General features: G+C 35.4%; 1 protein-coding gene across 2 annotated transcripts in view; it reads right to left on the bottom strand.

Annotated features, from left to right (window-relative positions):
• Window positions 1-22,378, bottom strand: part of RELN (reelin) — a 457,821-nt gene that overhangs the window by 83,462 nt on the left and 351,981 nt on the right. For both annotated transcript variants that reach the window (XM_006925407.2, XM_025041934.1), the window contains exons 25-31: window positions 19,484-19,689; window positions 16,016-16,187; window positions 15,340-15,540; window positions 10,472-10,704; window positions 4,078-4,235; window positions 2,738-2,945; window positions 1,715-1,791 (exon numbers count right to left, since the gene is read on the bottom strand). In XM_006925407.2, coding sequence (XP_006925469.1) covers window positions 1,715-1,791; window positions 2,738-2,945; window positions 4,078-4,235; window positions 10,472-10,704; window positions 15,340-15,540; window positions 16,016-16,187; window positions 19,484-19,689 — 1,255 coding nt within the window. The remainder of the gene's footprint in view (window positions 1-1,714; window positions 1,792-2,737; window positions 2,946-4,077; window positions 4,236-10,471; window positions 10,705-15,339; window positions 15,541-16,015; window positions 16,188-19,483; window positions 19,690-22,378) is intronic.

The raw sequence follows: 22,378 nt of genomic DNA, 5'->3' as shown, positions 1-22,378 counted from the left end.
CACTTCTTCAGAGAGCCTCCTCCCAGATCATTCTAAGTCAACATCTTCCCAAGCATAAGTTTACTTTCTATCTCATCAGCTTATTTATTTCTGTCTAGCCCGTCGATCTAACATCTTGCTTATTTCTTTTCTTTGTTGTTTATTTTCTGACTTCTCACACTAGAATGTAGGTGCCCTGAATGGCAGAGGTTTAGTAGTTTGCACTTCTTGTCATCTTCACCCCACTCTGTCTGCCAGGTGGCTGGCAACATCCAGAACCTACCCAGCAGCTGCTTCATTATCCTGGGTGCTAGAATGAGGACATCAGAAGACCCACAGTGAAAATGTAGCACGAAGGAGAAACCTTTTTTTGTTTTAACCCATTGAGACTTAGAGAGTTGTTTGCCATTGCAGCATAACCTAGCTCATCATGATTGCTACACTGGTCTTTCGATAATACTGTATCTATAGCACATGAGAACAGTGTCTGGCTTAGAGCAGATTCTTAATAAATATTTGTTGAAGAGATTAGGGGACACAAAATGGTCTATAAACATTTCTAGACTGCTGCTTCAGTAAATAGATGATACAGATAATTACTAGACTAAAAGTACTGAGATACGCAGAAAAAGTCATGTGAGCTTTCAGTTAGTGCCAAGGACAGTTAGAATTGATGAGAGGTCTACCAGCAGCTATACTGACTAACAGGTACTATTTAAGCCAATACGTTTTACACAGTCATGCCTGAGATAATAACAAGCTTAGAAGCTGCAAATGTCTTCACATGCCATTTATGAGGTCAGGCTTTGGAGGAGGACCCATCTGAGATACCTGTGGATTTTGTGCTAGGAGTCAGTTCACATTCAGGGACCCTTAAGGAATCCTGTCATATCTGTAGAGCTCCTGAAGGCTACCTTTTATGCTTCAAGTCTTTTGCATTTCTTTTAAAACTGAATCACTGAGGCAGAAGATGGTATGGATGCCTAGAGAGTATAGAGTTTTGGCCAAAAAGAGAAGCAGTACAGCATGGTGGTTAAGGCACAGCCTCTGAAGCCAGAGTGAGTGGTTTGAATCCCTGCTCCTCTACTTGTTGACTGCATGATCTTGGGTAAGTTACTTGACCTCCTTGTGCCTCAGCTTCCACATTTGTAAAATGAGACTAATAATAGTACCTATGGCAAATGGGTATGATGGAGATTAAGTGAATTAACAGAGATAAAATACTTAGAACAATGCCTTGCATATAAAAGATGTTCAGTAAAAGTTAATATTTATTATTACCAAGAACTGCTCCTTCAATCCAAGGATTCTAGTATCCCCAGAATGCTTAGGGGCAGGGGGTAGAATTTAATCTGCATTCAGCAATGCCTTAGCAAACAAGTTTCTAGTCCCAGTGCTGAATGTAAAAGTGTTATTTTTTTTCTCCCTGTAGAAAGTTATAAAGCAACAGGGTTCTCCCGCAAAACATACTTTGATGCAGAGCAGACATGAGGTTTCTCAGGTTTAAGGATCTGGATGAGGAATCTTAGAGATTATGGCTTTATGCAGCTACTCATTCAATGATAGGGAAGGGAAGGGGAGAGGAGGGGAGGGGAGGGGAAGAAAGGAGAGGGGAAGGAAGAGAAGGAATGACTCAGGGTTGTGGATCAGTTTGCAAAATCCTGGCCCAACTTTGAAGGAAAAGGACTAATTTGCCAATAGTAACTGTCATTTATATAGAAATATAGCAGTTTACCTTCATTTCTAGCTCTTGGTTTGATGCAGGTAATCCCTGAAGTTTTGCTCCCAATTTGTATATAAAACTGTACAAGTCTGGGGAAAAAAAACACTTCAGTTTACTCACAAGTAGGTGAGTTCAGAAAAGACTTAACCTTTGTATTCTGACATATTAAAAAAATTTTGTACAAAGGGCATGTGACCAGCAGAAACAACAAAGCTTATATAGTAAGTTAATTCTGTAAACATTTAAAAAATTAATTAATATGACATTACTTTTATTCTATAACGCTGATCTAAACAAAAGGAAACACTTCATTATGACAGTGTGATGTAATAATAAAATGACCAAAATGGGAATTCCTTAAATCAAGATAAATCTATTGGAAATTCTCTGAGAAGGGCTCAGAAGGAAGTGGTAATGGATTGAAAGCATAAAATATGACAAAGAATTTTATGAGGATGAGTTCTAAAAATTTCAAACGCTTCCTCAGTTTTCCTTCTTTCAATTCCCGAATAATTTAATTGATAAAAAAAAGCACAATTTTAAGTGTGCTACTATTTCATTTGACCTTAAAACTAAGCAGTTATTTATTTTACCAGTAGGTGTCATTGTAGGTATTTTAAATTTCTGAAGCAGTTTTTCAGTAAATGAATACAAATAAACTTAGATAAACAAAGATGCATCATTTTGAACACAGAATTTAAAGTTGAAAAAAGATCTTGGGTTTAATTGGCATATATTAAAAATAATACCAAATAGTCTTCATAATAATGCAGAACTTTAGAAAACCAAGCTGACATACATTAGATATACAAGCCTAGGCGATGACTGTATGCTGATGAATACAGTGTGGTATAAATTTTGTAGAAATTACCTATTTTATTACAGAGTTAAAGTTAGACTTCACTTTTATATATCAGAATCTACACAGAGAAACATTATGTAACCCCTCAATAACAGAACAAAATGTTTTAGGTTAAGACCACATGGTGTGGTCAATACAATATTCACAAAGAAGTGTACCAATTAATTGCTTACCTGATATTCCTGGTGTCCAGAGGGACAGTCCTCGCTTCTCTTTTTCCAGGGCCACTGAAGTAGAGGGATTTGCCATCATTAAGCGTTCCACAGCCGGTTCCAACCTGGCCTCCTGTTATCTTGTACCACAGAGGGCTGAGTTTCCCCTCAAACCTATCGAACATCTCACTGTGATTAGGTACATTAGATACACAGGTTCCTTGTGCAGCTTCCGAGAAAAGAAATACATAGGAGAAAGGCTTTGTTGAAATCATTACACATTAGAAGGCACATTCGGCGCATGGGCAATGGAGGCATTTCACAGGTGTCAGCGGAAAGAAACAACATGAGAACTTGTATCTCACCACTGTCTGACTATCATCATCAAACATACTATTTTGTCTCTATAATTTTTTATTTTTTTAATAGGGAGACATTGGAAACCACACATTTCCCTGGCTCTTGCTACTCAGAGGATTTGTACAAACTGAGAAATTGATTTTGTCCACAATAAAGTTTGTTTGCTGTTGTCCTTCTGTTGGAGGATCAACAGAGGGAGTTAATCCCAAATTTTAAAAAACCACCCTGGAACCACGAGTGACAGCACTCTACACAGAAAGCTTGCAACAACATATGTTTGTCTTTGGTTATGCTCCAGAAGAAGGGCAGAACACTGAAAAGCTGCAAAGGATCCTTCTGAAGTTGCCTCCAGGAAAAATTCTAAAAAAGATTTTGAAGCTTATAATATCTTCTCTTTAATTTCAGCTTCCTTTTTATTTTTGCTTATAACAACATTCAAGGGCGGCTGTGGTCAGAAAATACTTCCCTTGTAAAGTTCTCCTTGGAAGTCTTAGTTTTATTATTTCATTAGTTGATTTTTACTTTTGGTGTATAAAATTACATGTCTTACAAAAAGCAATGTAAAGAGCACAGGGAGCCCTTGCAGCCGAGTGGTTAAGAGCTTGGGCTTGGGTTTTAGAGAATGACTGCAAGGTTTTGAAGCCCAACTCAATCAACTCCTAGCTGTGTGATCTCTTTGTGCCTCAGTTTCCTCAAATGTAAACAGGGACAATAAAAGTACTATGGCACAGGGTTATTGTTAGAATTAAATGAGATGAAATAAAAGGCACTTAATATCGTGCCAAGCACTAATAAATTTGTGTTACCATGTTTTTCTTCCTTAGGCAGCTCAAAAATATAAAAATTTTCCACCTGATATACCTGGGTTGCAAAATCCTACAATTAGAACTTAAAGAAGAATAAACTCGGAATCTATTTCCTTGGAAAAAGTAACATGAAATATACTAACTAGAGATACATATTTTATAAACAAATCATCAGACACATGTCTGAGGCCTTACCGGTATACCCCAGGTCACAGAAACACACCCCTGAAACACAGTCTCCATGGCCACTGCAGTAACTGGGACAAGGTTCAGATATGTACACTCCGTCCAAACCAAAGGAAGGCACATTTTTCTGTGAGCTGCTCTCCTGGATCCATCGGAATCTGGTCTTACTGTTGGGAAATATAACAAATGTTTCTTGTACCAACATCTCATAGCAAAGCATTGAAATATAGAACAGTTCAGAAAAATTCAAGAGAGATTTAACATTTATTTGAAAATCATGTCTGCTCAGTTGGACATTTAATCTTCATACGGTGTCTCAGATCTTTCTCCAAACTTCTTAATTTCTTCTTCTGCATGTATGTTTCAATATCAGGTGGTTATCAGATACAGATTTTTGATGTTCAGAAACATATTATAGGTTTTTACTTGTATGTTTTAAGAGGCTATTTGGGAATTTTTGAAACCATCAGATAGAATCTTCTTTGTTAGAAACATATGTGGGAGCTCTGGCTCTTTGCCACTGGAGTGATTCTGGTAAGGATAAGTTAAGTTTACACTGACAGCTCTACTCCCACCTTTTGCTTTCCTCTTCACTTTTCATCTTCAAATTTCCAAGATGCTCATTCTATGAACTCTTAGCAACCTGCGGGCTGCCAACGAACACTGGTAACCGTCAATGAACAAAAGAGGGACCTGGTCCCAGTGCTTCAAAACCCTGGAACACCAGCGGGCTGGGCTGCTGCCCAGTCCTCCTCCCCCCATAGAATCAGTTTTGAGGCCACCAAACCAAAACTTGTCCCAGCTGCTTTCCAAGCTTCTCGATCCTTTCAATACATCTCTTTTCTTTTAAAATATATAAACAAACTGTACACATCTATAATTTCATACCAGGAAAATACCTTTTCTTTCCCAGTCTACTGACATCAAAGAGGGAAGATGAATTAGGCTATCTAGATTTCAACTAATTTTGCTGCCAATATTTATAGACTTTGGAGTGAATCCAGTTTTTTAGTAAACAAGGGTAAAGAATCTTAAAGATTAATGAAGATTGTCAAAGATAACTGTAGACAAAGATGGATCCTTCTTCCCTCTATTATTGTAAAAATAATGTCAGTATCACAATGGAGAATTTCTGGCTCTTTTCGAATAGCTTTGGTAATTTGGCAACACTGAACTATAACTTTTATTTTTCATTATTTTAAGTTACCTATTTTTGGCAATTTTGAAAAATGTAACCAACAGTATTGTTTACTAGGAGTAAAAGTGTTCAGAGATTAATCATCTATTAACTCAAGTCTTAAAACACATTCTTCAGTGTGTTAAGAGGAAGGTGAACACACCTTTTATTTTCTTTGGAGCTAGTAAAAATATATTGATCTTATTTTTTAAGGCAAAAGACATTTAAATTAAATTTTAGAAAAGAAAGCACAAGCAAAAAGGAAGAAAGGAAGAAAAAAGAAAGAAAGAAAGAAAGAAAGAAAGAAAAAGAAAAAAGTAAATACATTTGCAGAATCATGAACCTTGGGAAAATTTCTCCCATTGGAGTTATAAAGTCATTTACCCAGTGAAGATATTTTTCCTCTCAAAGGAAGTAAATGAAATTGATGAATAGTAACTTTTGCCAATTTCTTAAGGAAAATGGTAAATGGTAAAACCTCTGTGTCCCTTCCAATATATAGGCTGCATATCTATAATAAAAGAGGAAAACATACCATTTCCCTGATATAAGTCCTATTCGAAGTCACACTTGCCTTTTTTTTTTTTTTTTTAATGTTTCTATAATAGACCTCAGAGAAACATGGACTCACAACCTCTGCCCCACGGAAAGTGAAAAAAAAAGAGTAAAAACAACTTCTTTTCTCCAGACAAGCTCTCCCACCAGGGTAAGCTCTCTCTCTTACTTCATGAAAGAAGCAGGCTCAGATTGAGACCCAGATATATTCAGAAGGTTGAAGAATCTTAGCATTAGGTAGAACTCTAGAAAGTTTGGTAATTTGATAATGGATGAAGGACAAATGACCTTTGGCCCATCTCTGATTCCTGGGGTCCTGTAATCTTCATTATAATAATAAAAGAATCAAGGTCTGGTCTGGCCATAGAGAAGAGCCACACATTTTTGTATATTCTAAGGCTGCTATACTCAAGAATCAGAGTGTGCTGTCAGACATTTGAGAAGGTAAAAGACCTCAAGAGCTCAATATTGAGGAATTCATATTTAAATAAAGAAAAAACAAAATGAAAGAAAATGACTAATCATTTGGTTAACAAGGTGAGTCCAGGACATGGTAAATCATAGCTTCTGAGAGTCCTAGCTGGAAATTTATATTTCAGAGTGAAAGGGCAAGAGATAGTACCTCTTTTCCTCATTTTAATATTCGCTAGTTGGGTTTTAGTTGGAAGGTGCAAATCAAAGCAACAGAGGTTTCACTTATCACAACGTAAGCAATATTTGCTTCATTTCTGTTTCTCCAAGTTGTGCCTGCTTCCTGATGCCTCCTACTATTCTGTTCTCTCAGTAGAACAACCTTGGAATTGAGCACAAGTCATTTAGCAACCTCTGGGTTGTTGTGATAAGAGGAAAAACTAGTAAGAATTTACTAAAAGACATAATCATAGAGACCATCAGAAGAGAGGAAATAAGTCAGTCAAAGTTAAGCTAATAAGAATGTCTACATTCCACATAGTTTGTCTTTTTTTTAAATAAAAGAGATATAGCTTTTAAATTATTAAAATTATTATGTTTGTGTGCACATATGTACATGTGTTATTTGTGTCTTTTCAGGGAGACACAGCTGACTGCAGAACAATGATTTCTTGCTGAACAGCACTGGATTTATTTTGGAAAACATACTTTAAAAAGGAAGGTGTCATCAATGTAGCTAATCGCCTATGGCTGGTCCTTATTTCTTATTCAATACCCCTTCATTCAACCAGCATTTACAAGTGCCTACAACATGCCAGGCAGAGCGCTAGGGCTAGGCATACAATGGGGAGCAGAAATCCTACATGGTACCTGCCTTCATGTAGCCGACAATAGAGTGAGGAGACACACTTAATCAAACTCCTGCACAAAGAAATGTAAATATACAAATGGTGATGCTGATCACCATAAAGCAGGACATAGACCTCTGAGAGCATGTAAGAGAGGTTTTTGACCTGACAGTCAAGAAGGTCTGGAAAGGAGTTGAAGGAAGTGATGATTAAGGAAAAAGCAGAGCTTAATCTTATGTAGTTTTACTAAAAATAAACCATTGTGTGCTTTGACTATTCAAATCATGGAACAAATCTTTCCCTTCATGTCTCAGATAAGAAAGAAGTAGAAGATAGGACTCCATCTCTGTTCCCTTCCCCAATGAGCTTTGTTTGGAGGATGCCTGAGTGACCAAGAAAACTGGTTTCTACACCACCCTCTTCCACCACCACACGTCAGAGAAGGGTTGCGTTGGCCTCTCAAACCAGGAAGACTCCTGTGCAGAGGTGCACAGGAGATGGGTGGTGGTAGAGGGGATATTCTGCAGATTACTAAACAACTTATTTCCAGCCCTCCTCACAGATATCGGCTTTCTGCACGACTCTCTGCATAGGGAACCCAGAGCAGACAGCACGCATACCGCATAGCCGGGGTACTGCTCGGAGTCAGGAGGAATGCACCAGCGTACATGTACCACCAACAATGTATCTCCTCTGTAGGCGAGAACCGAGAGAACTTATATGAGCACAAACTGCTCCTTTGAGAAAATCAACTTGGAATTATTTGTGAAAGAGCAATGTTCTAGTAACTTCTACAAGCATGTTGCCTGGTGGCAAATTAGCTCCAAATCTGGGCAATTTTCACACTTAGAATTCTCAGCTTTCCAACACTGTATTTGGAGATATCTGAGTTTAACATATTGCGGAAGGAACAACAACATCTCATTTACTTGGGTTAAAGTAGGAATATATTTACTATTCTTTAGTAGAGAACTCTGTCACAAATGTCGCAAAAAACCAACAAGCTGGATGGTATTCAAATTAACTTCATCATGAAGCTGGATTCTAATGAAGAACATTTCTTCTTCCAAAAGCTGAAGTCCAAGAAAATATTGATATATTGGGAGCTTCAAAATATTGGCTCACTTTGTGATATTAAGGACAACCCTGTCTTATTTTTTACATGCGGCTTAACCAATTGGGTTATTCCACCCACATCAAACAAACTGTAGTTTCAGATTCCACTCTTTATTATCTGGCTTTGGGGACTTACAGCAGATTTGTATTCTTTGGCTCCTAATTCTGTTGACTGCTCTCACAGTGATGTATTCGAGCACCCTGATATTCTAGTCATTGCAGTAAAGATGCACCACCTGTTGCTCCCCAACTTCATGGTGTGCCGCACCTGTCTATTTGGAAGAGCTGTGGTTGGGTCGTAGTTTCAGAAAAGCATGCGGAGAGGAAGGCAGTGGTAGAGGTGAGGAGTACAAGGGCTGCACTGTGACATGCCCAGCTTGAGATGTGCAGAAATCGGAATGAGATGGCTATTTAGTTACAAACAAAGGTGTGTTCTTATGAAAAAGAAAAGATGTCCCAGAGGGTGACGCCTAGAGACTAATAACTAGGAGGCCCTAGTAAAAAGTATCTTGTTGGCTTTCAGAATTCCTATAGACCAGTGGCTGCAATGTGCTCCCCCTTCTTTAATTAAAAAAAAAAAATTCTTTTTTAGTGGGAGTGTCTACTGTGGTTACTCTGTCATTATCTCACCATTATATACTTGATATGGGTGGGGTAGATAACTTGTCTTTTTAGTTTATAGGTCTACGAATCAAAAGGAGCCATCTAGGGAGCCACACCTACAACCTGACCTGATGTAAATCATGTGATGAGTGACTTAATGCCTAATGCTCTGACGGGAAGTTTGTCTACCAGAGTCTGTGGTGTAATTTTTTGAGGGATGCACACTTAAATAACAAGGAAGGAAGAGAACACAACCAGCTTATCTAGCTAGAAAATGCTCAGCGAATTTGATGATTCATTAGGTAAAAGATTCACACACAAAATAGTCTCTGAGAACTTTATGAGTAAGTCACTCCTATGGATTGCTAAACTTTTACCACTGTATCAGTCAGGATACGATATGTTATGCTGTGGTAACAAACAATACCAGTCTCAGTAGCTTAATCCAACAAAAGCTTATTTCTTGATTATGCTATATGTCCAGTGCAGGCTGTCAAGGAAGTCTGCTTCTTGTAGACACTGAGGGACCCAGACTAATATAAGCTTCATCTTAAAACATGCTTTCACGAAGCAGAGAACATGGCAAAATGCACATGGGCTCTTAAAGTCACATTTTATTTTCATTCACATTTCATTCAGCCATGTCAAATTTTAAAGGGTGTGGAGAAAGCATATCCTACAATATTCTAGGAAAGAAGCAAGCTATAAATTTTGCTGAATATTTTATATGCTGTAGCTACATATAAAATTATAAATTATATTAAATTACATCCCCAGAAAGCAGGACAAATATATCTACTGTATCATCACAGATCCATGCAGAAATGCCTTGATTGAGTCAGAATTTAATGTTATGTTCTAGGATTCAATTAAAAAGTGTCCACTTGAAGAATGCTTCTTTATCTTTCATAAAATGATAGAGTTAAAACTATTGATCTGTACCTATTCTACCTGGCATACAGATACATATACATGTTCCATATTTATTCTAGAATTCTGAGCATGAAAAACATGAATTTTTTAAAAAATCAGATTTTATATGTTTTCTTTCTTTTTATCCAACAATGAGAACTGAATGACTCTATATTTCACCCCTTTGTCCTAGCTGCCAGGAAACTAAAAGTTAAGTTTATTGCCTTATTACTGAAACTAATTCACTTCAAGTTCTTGATTCGTTATCCATTCCTTTGCCAATTTATTTTGAATCTTTCTATTGTTTTAATATTTATTTTAATATTCATTTAAAGGAATCTTTTATACTGTAAGATACCTTGAATTGTCTATTCAAGGAGGCATTAATCTATGAAAAATCTATATAAAGTGAAAGTCTGATATAATAATTCATTATAACTCTCTTAGCTTTTAACATCCTTTGTTCACTGCTATACTTCCGGTGCAAAGAACAGTGCTCAATAAATATTTGTTGAATGAACGAATGAATAAATGAGGAAGGGAGGGAGGGAATGAATTTGTTTCATAAGCATGCATGTATGCATGTACACACACCCACATCCCTACTCTGGAAATTTTGTTCCAGGGGGCTCTTTTCCTTAAGAATCATTACTTGAAGAGATAAATCTAGACTACATGAATTCTTTTAGGTTATTGAGATATGTGAAATAAAGACATGGAGATAAATATATGCTCCCTAGAAACAGCAGTTACAGCATATAATAAGAATGGTCACTTTTACCTAGATGCAAGAGACCTTGGAATAACCACGGTGATTCTTGTCCATTCTTCAAAGTCCCCCGTGTGATATATGGTGGGCTCACTCAGTTCTCGGGAGTTTCCTTCACATCCTTTGCCCGCAGAAGCTGGGTAACAGCCTTCTTTCACCAGAAGCCAGGACATACCAGCATCATGAGAATACTGAAGAAGAACCGGGGCAGCACTGCTGAACTGATTGGCACACCCTATGTTTAGCTATTAAAAAGGAAAGGCAGAATTATACCAGGTTTTAGTTCCAAGTAATCATTTAACAAGTTAGGTGCTACAGCAGCCAGAGCCCTTCCTAACAGAGTCTGCATTGCATTGGCAACAGTAGATCTGCAGCTCAATTCTAAGCAGACCCTTCCACAGGCTCTGAAAATCTTGTTTAGGCAAAAACAATGTGCACTTTTTCATAGAAAGCTGCATCAGCTGCCCCTTTTGTGTTTCTTGGGATTATATGAGGGAAGAGAGAAACACAGTATCTGGAGCCTTGGACAAAAGCCAGGAAACCAAGAAACTGTTTTATTCTCCTTTCCCAGATGGTATAAACAGAGGGAAGCAGAAGATGAAGAGCTGTCTTCTTCAGAACATGAAGGTTACCTGAAGAGAGGGTTGTCCTCTCTGCTTTAGTGGAACAAACATCTCTATTCCATTTTCTTGCCAAAGCTCAATAAGAAATCATTGTCAACTTAGATGAAAGAGCTTAGTTTTTGTCATGGCATCAAATATGCAGAATAATCCAGAAATAAAACTTTTATTGCTCTGTGCACTTAAGTAGAGGAATGTCATCACGAGATTAACAGCATTAAAGAAATTTTCAAATGCAACCTAAATCCCAATGCCCTAGCACAAGTATTTTAATTTCTTTATTTTTTTCTCTTATCTTTATAAAGAAGTATATATTTTGGTCATATAGTTGAAGTTATCACACTTCTAGAACTTTCCTCCACTTTCTATTTAACATTATTATTTTATTATTACATGCAGCATTGCAAAGAATGTATCTTTTTCTTTTTCTCTAGTTCATTTGTTATCACCAGATAAATTCCTACGAGTAGTATTACTGAGTCAAATGTAGAAACACTTTAAAATTTCTATTTATATGCCTTCATTTTTAATCAATTTGTCTCACATGAATCATTTTATCAAAACACTGAATATTATTCTACTTCAAGACAGTTTTTTCTAAATTAATAAATGTATATATGATTTTATTAGTTTTAGTTTATACTTTTTAATAATTATAAATGTCACATTCTTTTCCTGGTATTTATTTAATTATATGCTATCTTATATAAATGATCTGTTCACATCTTATTTCATTTGTTACTGGGAACCACCATAGAATTTTAGTATATAAGACTATAAACAAGAATAGTCAAATGTTATGGAAAAAGTGAAGTAAGGACTCAAACGAACACAATCATGACTAAAGAATAAAGGATGAAGAAGAGGTAGACCTGTAGACAAATAATACTGGGCTAGAACTCAAGGGGTCAAAAAGTTCATCCTTGTGACCATATGGTAGCTTGATTCAGTCTTTCAAAAGAAGATTCCATATTTTCCTTATTTCCATAGTCACACTTAGAAAGCATCTCTCAGAAGAACTTAACAATTTGCCAATTAGAAATTTTATTATAATTTATCAATCCAAGTTTTCATAGTTAAAGGTCAAGAATATAAGGAAAGACTTGATCATCTCAGATATGTGATTAAACTCTTCTAACACAAATTTCTTTTATTATATTACCTTTAGTATGCACAGTCTTTGGTTAGCATGTGGTGAGAGTAGTCACTCTGGGTACACATAGTTAGGTTTTTGTCTTAGACTTATCACTGCCATTGTTCTTAAAGTAGGCAAGTCAATGAAACTTTCAGTTCCATGTTAAGTTTGTATGTTTTTTTTTGAAAATTGATCATTTAACCTGTCTCTTAACTGTTAATGTTTTCTAGGATTCAATTCTTGGTTTTCCTATCTTTTTACTCTATACATGCTCCCTAATTTCATTCAAATCATAATCTCAATTTTTTCCTGAATACCTATATTCTACTCCCAGATTTGGCCTCTTCAGGTCTCTGGACAATGTACATAACTGCTTCCCATGCATTTCATTTCAGCAGTCCATAGGTATCTCTAATTCCACATGTCTAAGTCTGTTTTCATCATCCACCATCCTAAAACAAATCCTCCTCTTCCTGTATTTCCAATTTCAGTGAGTGAGACAGAAATGTGGGAGTCATTCTAGAAGCCATTCTATCACCCAATAGGTCACCAAAACCTGTTGACTATACCCCTTTAATGTCTCTCCGACCCACCCACTTAGCTTTATAATGCCCTGCTATGCCTTATTCTGACCTCCTCATTCCTTACTTTGATGACCACTCTAGCATCCTCAATTTACTCGAAATATATTCAACAATCTGAGCCCTTCTCTTTGCCTCCTCCATTATCACACATGTCTAAGCTCTCATCATCTCTTACTTGTATCATTGCAATAGTTACCCAGCTGGTCTTTCTATCTCTGCCCTTGCCTCTGCGAGTGTACTCCCAACGCAGTCACCAGAGTGGTTCTTTAAAAGCCTACGTCAGAGTATGTCACTCTTCTGCTAGCCATTTTATTCATAGCAGTAGTCAAAGACTGATCTTATTTTTTCCACTTGCCTCTCTTTTCTCACTCTCTTTGCTCTAGTGACAATAGCATCCTTATAGTTTCTTGAACTTTTCAAAGCACACTCCTATTTCAAGGCCTCTGTTCTTTTTGTTCTCTATACCCAGGATGCTATTTCCCAGATTGCTGCATGACTCACTCCTTCACTTTTTATAGGTCTCAGCTTAAAAGTCATTTTATAGTGAGGCTAACCTGACAACCCTTTATAAAATAGTAACCATCTTCCACCACCCTAGTCCACACTCTCTATTTCTATTTCTTTTCATAGCCTGGAACACAGCCTGGCACACAGTAGAGGTTTTATCAATATTTGCTGGATAAATGAATGAATGTACTTATTGATTCCAGTTTCCCCTGCTGTTAAGTCAACACCCATAATGCTGCCAGAATGATCTTTCTAAAAAACATAGGTCTGATTCTTGCACTCAATGGATTAAAAATCTTTCATGACTCATTGCTCTTGGGTTAATGTCCAAGTGTCATATAAACCCAATTAAGATCAACTTTATCTCTCACCTCTGTGGTACATTCTCCAAACACCTTAAAGTTTCCAAAATTTTCATTTTCATTTGCACTTTCATGTATTTCATATATTTGCACATTTTGTTCCCTCTAACTGGAATTTTTCTTCCTCCATTATTCAGCTGGCTAGGCCTCTGTATTTCCAGAGACTTCCAATTTCAACCCATCCATCCATCCATCCATTCATCCATTCAACTAATATTTCTAGAGCATCTGCCACATGCCACGTGCCATGCTAAGTACTCCTATAGCATTCAGAGCCTATTTCTACTATAACACAGTCCTGTGACTGTATTGTGACTGATCACTTTTCTGGCTCACTAGTTTCTGATCTCCTTGAGGGGTAGGGCCATATTTTTCATTTCTATATTCCAAGCACCTAGTGCTCAACATGTACATAAAATGTACCAGCACTGTGTATTTTTGTACAGATGAAGCCAAGTTCTTATTATAGATACCAAATACACATTAATTATCAATCCCTGAATGACCCATATTACATATCTATTATCAACTAATAGCTACAAATCAATAGTTTTCTGCTGGTGCAATTCAAGAATTGAGATTTTCTTAGGCTTTACACATTTTTGCTGATTGTTTAAGTACCTGAAACATTTAATAATATTTTCTTAATTTAGATTTTGTAAACTCCAGAATAACATCTTGCAGAATTTAACACCTACACTACCCTAATTTTGTAACTAATTAAATAGAAAAGGTATCAGATGAGAAACAGCATAGTTTTTCTGGCAATGTATTTCTTATTGCTGTTATTTTATTACCATTTTAAGCAGTACCGACAAATTAATACAGAGTCATATACTGTTATTAATGGTTTTTCCACTGTAGTTTAGCATGAAAATCTAAACAGAGAAGGATAACATTTCACTAATCAACTTCCTTGTTTATAGACTTGTGGAAATTATATTTGAAGAGCTGCCTATAAACATCTGATCTCTTTAATAATTCTATTTGTAAATTATTTATTATCTGCATCCTGCCGTTATGTAAGGACCATGTAGTTGTGCTAGTTCATTAAAACTGCATTACTTTCGACCCCAGAATTCACCAATGGGATTTTTTCATAAACACAATGAAATTTTGATTAGGCTTCTGAAAAAAGAGCTTGTCAGAGTAAATACTTGCTATACATGTTGACATGTTATCACAGTGCTGAAAAACAACAAGCTTTTAAGAGAGCAATGATAATTAAAGTAAAAATTTACTGAATCAAAGGAAGAGAAATTGTTCGGAAATCTTATAGTAAAAACATAAAATAACTCACTAGTCCAAAGAACACTAGTAAACTGAGGAGGAGAATTTATCTATTACTGTTCAGAAGCATGGGAGTCATCAAGTCACGATCAGATTAAAATCCTAAAAGTCAATTTTCTTTTAATTCTAGTAGAGACCATAAGCACTTAAAAAAATACAATAACAGAGCTACAACTTCTGGGGCTCATTAAAAAATGACAAGCTGTTCTCCTTATGGGTAGAGATAAAAAGCTTTGCCATTCTAAGATTATTGAACCTTTTTGTTCAAGTGAGTCCATTCTTTAACAGAACATGAAAAATTTGTGTTCTTTGTCAACTTCACTTATAAATCTGGAAGATGTTTTTTTCCTTGACCTGTTCTAGGAAGTTTTTGCATAAATACCTTGAACTGTAGCACATATCCAGGTTTCAGAGTCAAATCTCGAGTTACTGCAAATCGATCCCCATCTGATTTTCCAAATACCATGGCTGATGGCGTGGCAGAGCAGAAAGTTTCATTTTTAGCCATTCCTTCATTGGCCAGCATCAACCACACACTCATTTGATTCATAGGGTAGTCAAAAGCTGGTTTCTCATAAAAGTTCTAACAGAAACAATATAAATAACACAGAAAGGAAATTTGAAAGGTTTGAAATCAAGAAAGGAGTTTACAGTTCATGACATGCAGTGCCATGTACTATTTGTATTTCTAGGAAATGCAGCAGAATCTCTAAGTTATTGAAGTTTATTTACTGCCATATTTTTTTTTTCTCCTCATGAGTTAATAACTGAAAATATTTTGCCACTGTGTACCTAAGTTTATATACACACTAATAACCATGCTTGATGACTTGGCCAGACTTCATACCTATTTTTTTTTTTTTTACATATAAATAATCTGTGAACTAGTAGCATAGAGAAGTAACAAAAAATTAAGTGCAGGTAAAATAATTTAAGTGCAAACAGAAAATTTATATTACATATTCAAGCACTAGGTCCTTGGGGAAATGAGAAGTTCTTTAATCCCATCCACTTTTACAATTTTTTGTCTTCTAGGAGTTTAGACATAGGGAAAATACCTGAGGTAAAGTTGGATTGACAACTGGGATGATCTGCTTTTGCTTCTCTGACAGAATGATGATGTCATCGATCGCCCACTGGTCGTAGTCCTCCCCTGAGAACACAGGCTGCCACCAGCGGAACCTGGTGCAAGGGGTCTTGGCAGCAGCTGGAAGCTCCAGGTAGACAAATCTGCATAAGAGTAAATCATTTATGGTTAGGAAAGAAAAAGCTTTCTTAAGGAAAAGAAAAGGAAAGAAAAAGTTCTTCTTAGCACTGTTAAAATATCAAAAGTAGCAACAATAGAAAGTTTAGTTTTGTCTGATCTACTGATAATTTTGAAAAATTTCTCAGCATAAAAGATCAGACAAGAGGTTTCAAGTTGTAAGCAAGTTTCGTCCTGGTCATGTTTATTTCATTTGGAACTATCTTTTGGAGGCAAATATTTCAACTGCGTTTGATTCATTGAACAATATTTTTTTATTATCATGATAATAGTTATAATGTTTTCCAGAAAAACTTAGAAAAAACTGTTCTTATGTATGTTCTTACATTAAAATAGCATTTAAATGTTTTTCAAAATCATTCTTACTTATTGTGGAGAAACATAAATTGCACTAAAAATGAAACATAAATCACCCATAATCTACTGCATGGAGTTGGCGTCTGTTAAAATTGTGATGTATGTAATTAAAACATGTAATCTTTTACATAGGTGAGATATACATATAATTCGGTATCCTACAGTTTAAAACTTTATATAAGCACATTCTTGTGCCAGTAAAATTATTTCTGTCTATATAATTTTCTATCACACAGATATGCTATTATTTATTTCACTTTTCCCTATTATAAATAGTTCTGTGATGAAAATCTTTATGCATAAAGCTTTATCTACACCTCAGTTTATTTCTTAAGGTAAGATTCCTAGAAACAGAAATTACCAGGTCAAACAAACTGGTCACATTGAAGGCTCTTGATTTGTCCAAATTCCTTTCTGGAAGGGTCATAATGATTTTCTGGATGACATGAGAGCACCTGTCTTGTTGCTCCCATGTGGAGAAAACACTTGGTGTTATCTTTTAAAAAATGACCGTTTGACTGTTGAAAAATGGTATATCCAACAGAGGTTGGATATTATTCATATCTTATTAAATATCTATCTATGTTTCCTCTTTTGTAACATCTATTCATTCTTTTGTTCATTTTTATATCAGGATCTTAGTGTTTTTCTTATTTTGTATAAGCCCTTTACAGTAACATTAACTTTTTGTTTTTCATAATGGTTGCAAATATTTTCTGTTTCTTTTCATTTCTTTCTGTGTTCACTGACATGTATATGTTACATGTGTACATAGTTTTACATCTGTATGTAGTATATATCTATGTAAGTAGTCTTTTTTTGTTAATTCTTCCATTGATTTTATGTTTAGAAAGTTTATATCTTTTCTCCAAATCAGATAGTAATCTAAATGTTTAAATAGTTAACTAGCCTTCAACAGTTTTTGATGATGTAAGGTGGTAATCTAGATATTTTTCCCCAAGAGCCTACCCATTTTTTTTTAACACCAGGTGATTGAATAACCATTTCTTTCTCATTAATAATTTATGCGTCTTTTTTTCATATATAAGTTCTTGCATATTTGAGTTAATTTCTGGGTCATCTATTTGGCTTTACTGTTTATTCTGTCTATCCATGCACTGGTATCATTCCATTTTAGTTATTTAGGTTATACAACACGTTTCAATATCATGTAGGGCATTCCTTTATTTTTTTCCCAAAAGTTTAAACTATTTTTGCCAGTTTACATTTCTAGATATAAAGTTTCGACAAAAATACCAGTAGGATTTCGATTGGAATTGCATTACATATAAATGAAAGGATAAATTCATATCATGATATTCAGTTTTCTTATCCAGAAATGCTGTATTATTTTCCATTTATTTGTTTTCTTTCCTATCTCTGAAGGGAATTTTGAAGTTTTGTAGTTTTCTTTAAAGAGTCTCAGAATTTCTGTTAAAGTTATTCCTTATATTTATTTATGTATTAGCCATCATGAATGGGGTCTTTTTCTGATATTTTCCAACTCAGAATTTCTTAACCATTTTAGCATCATAAACTCTTTGAAAATGTGGTGAAATATTCCGTATCTAAAGATAAATTCCCATAAAAATAAAGCAGAACATTTCTGGAGTAATCTAGTCACTTAACCAAACTCTCAATAATTTCCAGATTGACGATGATATTACTTGGGAAAAATAATTTGAATTATTTAAAATTGTTTTTAAAACCACTTTTGCGCCATTATCAATTCCCTCTCTACTATACTGGGAGAATCTCAGCACATTCCCTCTCCCACTCACCACTCCTGACATTTCTCCCTGGATATTATATTTCTTGTTTTACTCAGTTGTTTCTTCTCTGGTTTCTGCTTTTCCCATGCATCCTTAGAAAAAAATGCTCATAGTTGGTCTCTCTGAACATCTATTTGTGTTATATTATGGAAAGTTATGTCACTTTTAAATGACTCAATGTTTTAAAACAATAACTTATGAATTTTCAATCTACAGAATAGCTATATTTTAAGTAGCATTCTGAAATATATTTAATTTATAAGAAATGAATCTATCTATTCTTCAATAACTCTTTTCAATAAAACAAGGTTCATTTACATTTCTAAAATGTAAAACAGACAACTTTAGTATGTTAAGGCTTAATAATTGGTGCTCAATATATATAAAGAAAAAATTTTGTGTGTGTTAAAGTGTAAATACAGAAATTATAAAAAGGGATGCTCTAAAAGTGATATCTTTGAGATTTTAATGACACATATAAAATATAAAGTACACATATAGAATTTCAAAACACTACATAATTGCAACATAACTAATTTAAATAGATATAAATACAATTGCCTGGTATTGGTATTAAACATGAGTCATTTTCCCAAACTCTTTAACAGTCATCGCCTAAGGCATTTTATTACATATATTCTCCATCCATCAAAATAAAGACAGGGATGGGCCAGTGAAAAATTTAAGAAATTCCAAGCTCCACAGATTCATTTACATACTGTCTAGGACTAGCCCTGCGTGCAGCCATATGAAAACTTTTAACAGAATCCACCTTACTATTAAATATAACAGATGAACATATTTTGTATGTACATTAAAAAAAAAAACCCAAATGGGAAGAGTGAGCCTGGACCATCCCTATAAAACAGAGTTTCCTTGGGAAAACGACAGTCAATTGTCTCTTCTAGTCACACTTTTTTCTCAAATTCTTTAAAAATTCAAATATGAATAAAATGTTTTCTGTCCAGAAACTTAAATGAAATGAAATGTTTATATTTTGGGCTATCATTCATGTCAGATATTTATTAGTTTGTCTATTTTTGTAACAGTTAACTATATTTTGGAAATGCCTCAACAACAGTGTAATCTTTACCATTCTTGGAAACCACTAGATGGCCATTGGGTGTGGTTACCTGGGTTTGCTGAAGTCTGAGAAGTACATCTCTGCCAACAGGTGCCACTGGATGCCCCCGTTGTTGCTGTACTGAAGGAGAATGCCCTCCTCTCTGCTGTCAGGCTTGTTGCATGCAGCACTCTCTCCGCCTATCTGGATGTAGAACTGGATGAAGTCCACCCAAGAAGTGTCCAGATCCCAGCTCACCAGCTGTCTTTTCCCGGCCTTTCCAAAGGACATAAAAATCACAGATTCTATCATCTGGGAGCTCTTTGGCATTTTGTTGTTTCGGTCTCAAATTCATATGAGCAGCCTAGCACTATGTGGAGATGATTTTGTCCTCATTTATTGTTGAGAGGAGCAAGTTATGCCATTTAACTGTCTTTACTCTGGTCGTGGTAACTGTTCCTGGATAGATTCAATTAGTCTCTACATCATTGATTCCCAGACTCGGCTATGAGACCCTTGGGAACTCCTAATTACAAACTAGTTAAAAACTAATTTAAATTAAAACACTTCCAATATTTGCTTAGTAAATCTCTTCCAGACAGAGTCAGGGAGAAAAAAAAACCATACACTTTGAGATCAGTTGAAGTTGGGTTTGAATCTCAGCCCATTATTCATGCTGCTCATTAGCTGTATGACCTTTTGTACTTTTATTTTCCTCGAAGTTACAATATGGGTAGTAGTACCTTATAGGGTGTTGTGACAATGCGATGAAATAATATGTTGTGTGAAACTTGCCTAGCACACTGCATATCTTCCCAAGAGAACATCCTCTCCAGAGATAGGCTGGGACCTCACCCGAAAGTGAAACAGGTTTAAGATAGAAACTTCTTGACATAAAGACTACTCGAGTCTCTTAGGCTCCCAGTCAGCGTGTCTGTCTCTATTTTTGTCTCTATCTCTCTCACACTTGGACATAAGAGAGTTTGGGAGGAATCATTTAAATAAGTTTTCGTGACCAGTATATGGTTTCTTTGTGTCTTAAAAATACTAAAAATTCCATCAAATCCAGCAACTTACTTCCTTTGCTTAGTATGTACCCTGCATGGCACAGTCCTGTTGTGAGGTATTAGATACAACTTGACAAGGTTTGTCATCATTCCTGTTGTGTGTAAATGGTTTCGTGCTAATAGGATTGAACAAAGGTTTGATTATGAGAACCTTCTACCCAAACAGATTCTGCCAAAGCTAATCCATGGTCTGCTCTGAACTTGTCTTGGAGAGTTCTCAAGTAGTTCAATTAAAAATCGGGAAGAAAAACTGAGATAGGATACACAGTATAGAGAAAAATGACCGCCCCCCCACCCCACATACACTTATAATTTAAACCTTACTTTAATCTATTAAGCAAATTAAGAAAGGGCTTCAGTTATTAAGAGTCACAGGGGAAATACCTAGGGATAATTAAAAGAGTACAAGTTGCTGAAAGATCTAACACCAATTAAGAGAATCTTCCCCCCTTCCTCAAAAAAAGAGGGTTCTAGTCAAACAATAACTTAATCCTGACACAGGAATTTATTCTTAGGAACTCTCAATTTTAAGTATGTATTTGAGGAAATCTTAAAAGTAATATTCATTTTCAACATGTTATAGGCACTTTTTTCTTGTTGATTTGAAATAGTATAAGTGAGAAACACCTCAGATATTATAATCTGGTCTAGAATTTTCATCCTTCACGATCATTACAAGGAGAATGATTTTGAGATGTAAAACTACAGAACCTAGTTGGTTAATTCAAACCCAAAAAATTTCCATGAAAAACTTGGCATGTGGAAATAAGCCAGAAGGATAAAGATCTAAGGTGAGGGGAATTATAAAAATCCAATTATCACAATTAGCTGGTTGGAATGATTGGTCTATTGTGAAATTCATAGAACAGTGTTGTTTTTCCAGGAGACTATGATGTCGGTCTACATAGGTTTATAAAGAGTGCTTTGTAGGATTTTTTTAAATGATGAAAAATATCACACAAATGCTTGGTTTGGCACTGAAGATGTTTTTTTCCTAGAGAATAGCACAAATCATTTTCTTTTGTTCAGTGAACTGAACTGCTGAACATTGTTTTAAAGAGAGGAAAAAAGAAAAAAGTAAATGGCTCATGGCAAACGTTTTTTCAGAATTACAATTTGATGGGACACATGTTGTGCAGTTTTTCTATTATACTACGATTGATGTATTTATGTGTGTATGTGTAGACGTTAACATACATGCAATGTGCGCATGCATATGCGTTGAAGCATAGGTTGAGGATCTCTTCCTTCCAGGAGTGTGGGAAACGACTCCCAATTACCACCCAACATTCGAGGTTAAAATTGCTTACTGCTTTAAGGATTTAGACAAAATAAAACAAATTTTAAAGGAAATGCCTTCAGACTTTAGAGCCTTTAAAACAAAACTTCTAAAACACTTCATAAAACTTCACCTTTTGCCTCCCATTAAAATCTTCTTTAATCAAATGCCACTAGAAAAAATAATTCTACTATATATATTTGAAAATAATCATTTCTTTAGAATCTTTTGCTGTTTTCCAATTTTCATTCATGCATTCATTCCTTTCCTCAACAATTTTACCAGGCATAATATCTCGTCTTATGAGAATAAACTTGAAAGGTGAATTCATGTGTATGTGCAGTGACAGTAATGACAACTTAGGGCTGCAGATTAAGTTATATTCCATGTTGACCCCATTTAGTCACATAATCATTTATCAATTCTCCAATCTATTCAATCTTAAGGGTATTTACTGGTGTGCAAATGCCTAGCAGATAGCATGCATTTCTGAGTTATATATCTTATCTAGAATTGGCTCAGCCAGTAGGACTCTATGTCTTGCTGGGTACTGTGAGAATGAAAATATGATCTACCTCTGTATAGAACACAGATGAGAGAAAAATTCAAAAAAAAGAGA

Source organism: Pteropus alecto, unplaced genomic scaffold (assembly GCF_000325575.1).
Source record: "Pteropus alecto unplaced genomic scaffold, ASM32557v1 scaffold109, whole genome shotgun sequence".
NCBI lineage: Eukaryota > Metazoa > Chordata > Mammalia > Chiroptera > Pteropodidae > Pteropus > Pteropus alecto.
The sequence above is the reverse complement of the archived record's forward strand: the minus strand, read 5'-3'. Positions and strand labels throughout refer to the sequence as shown.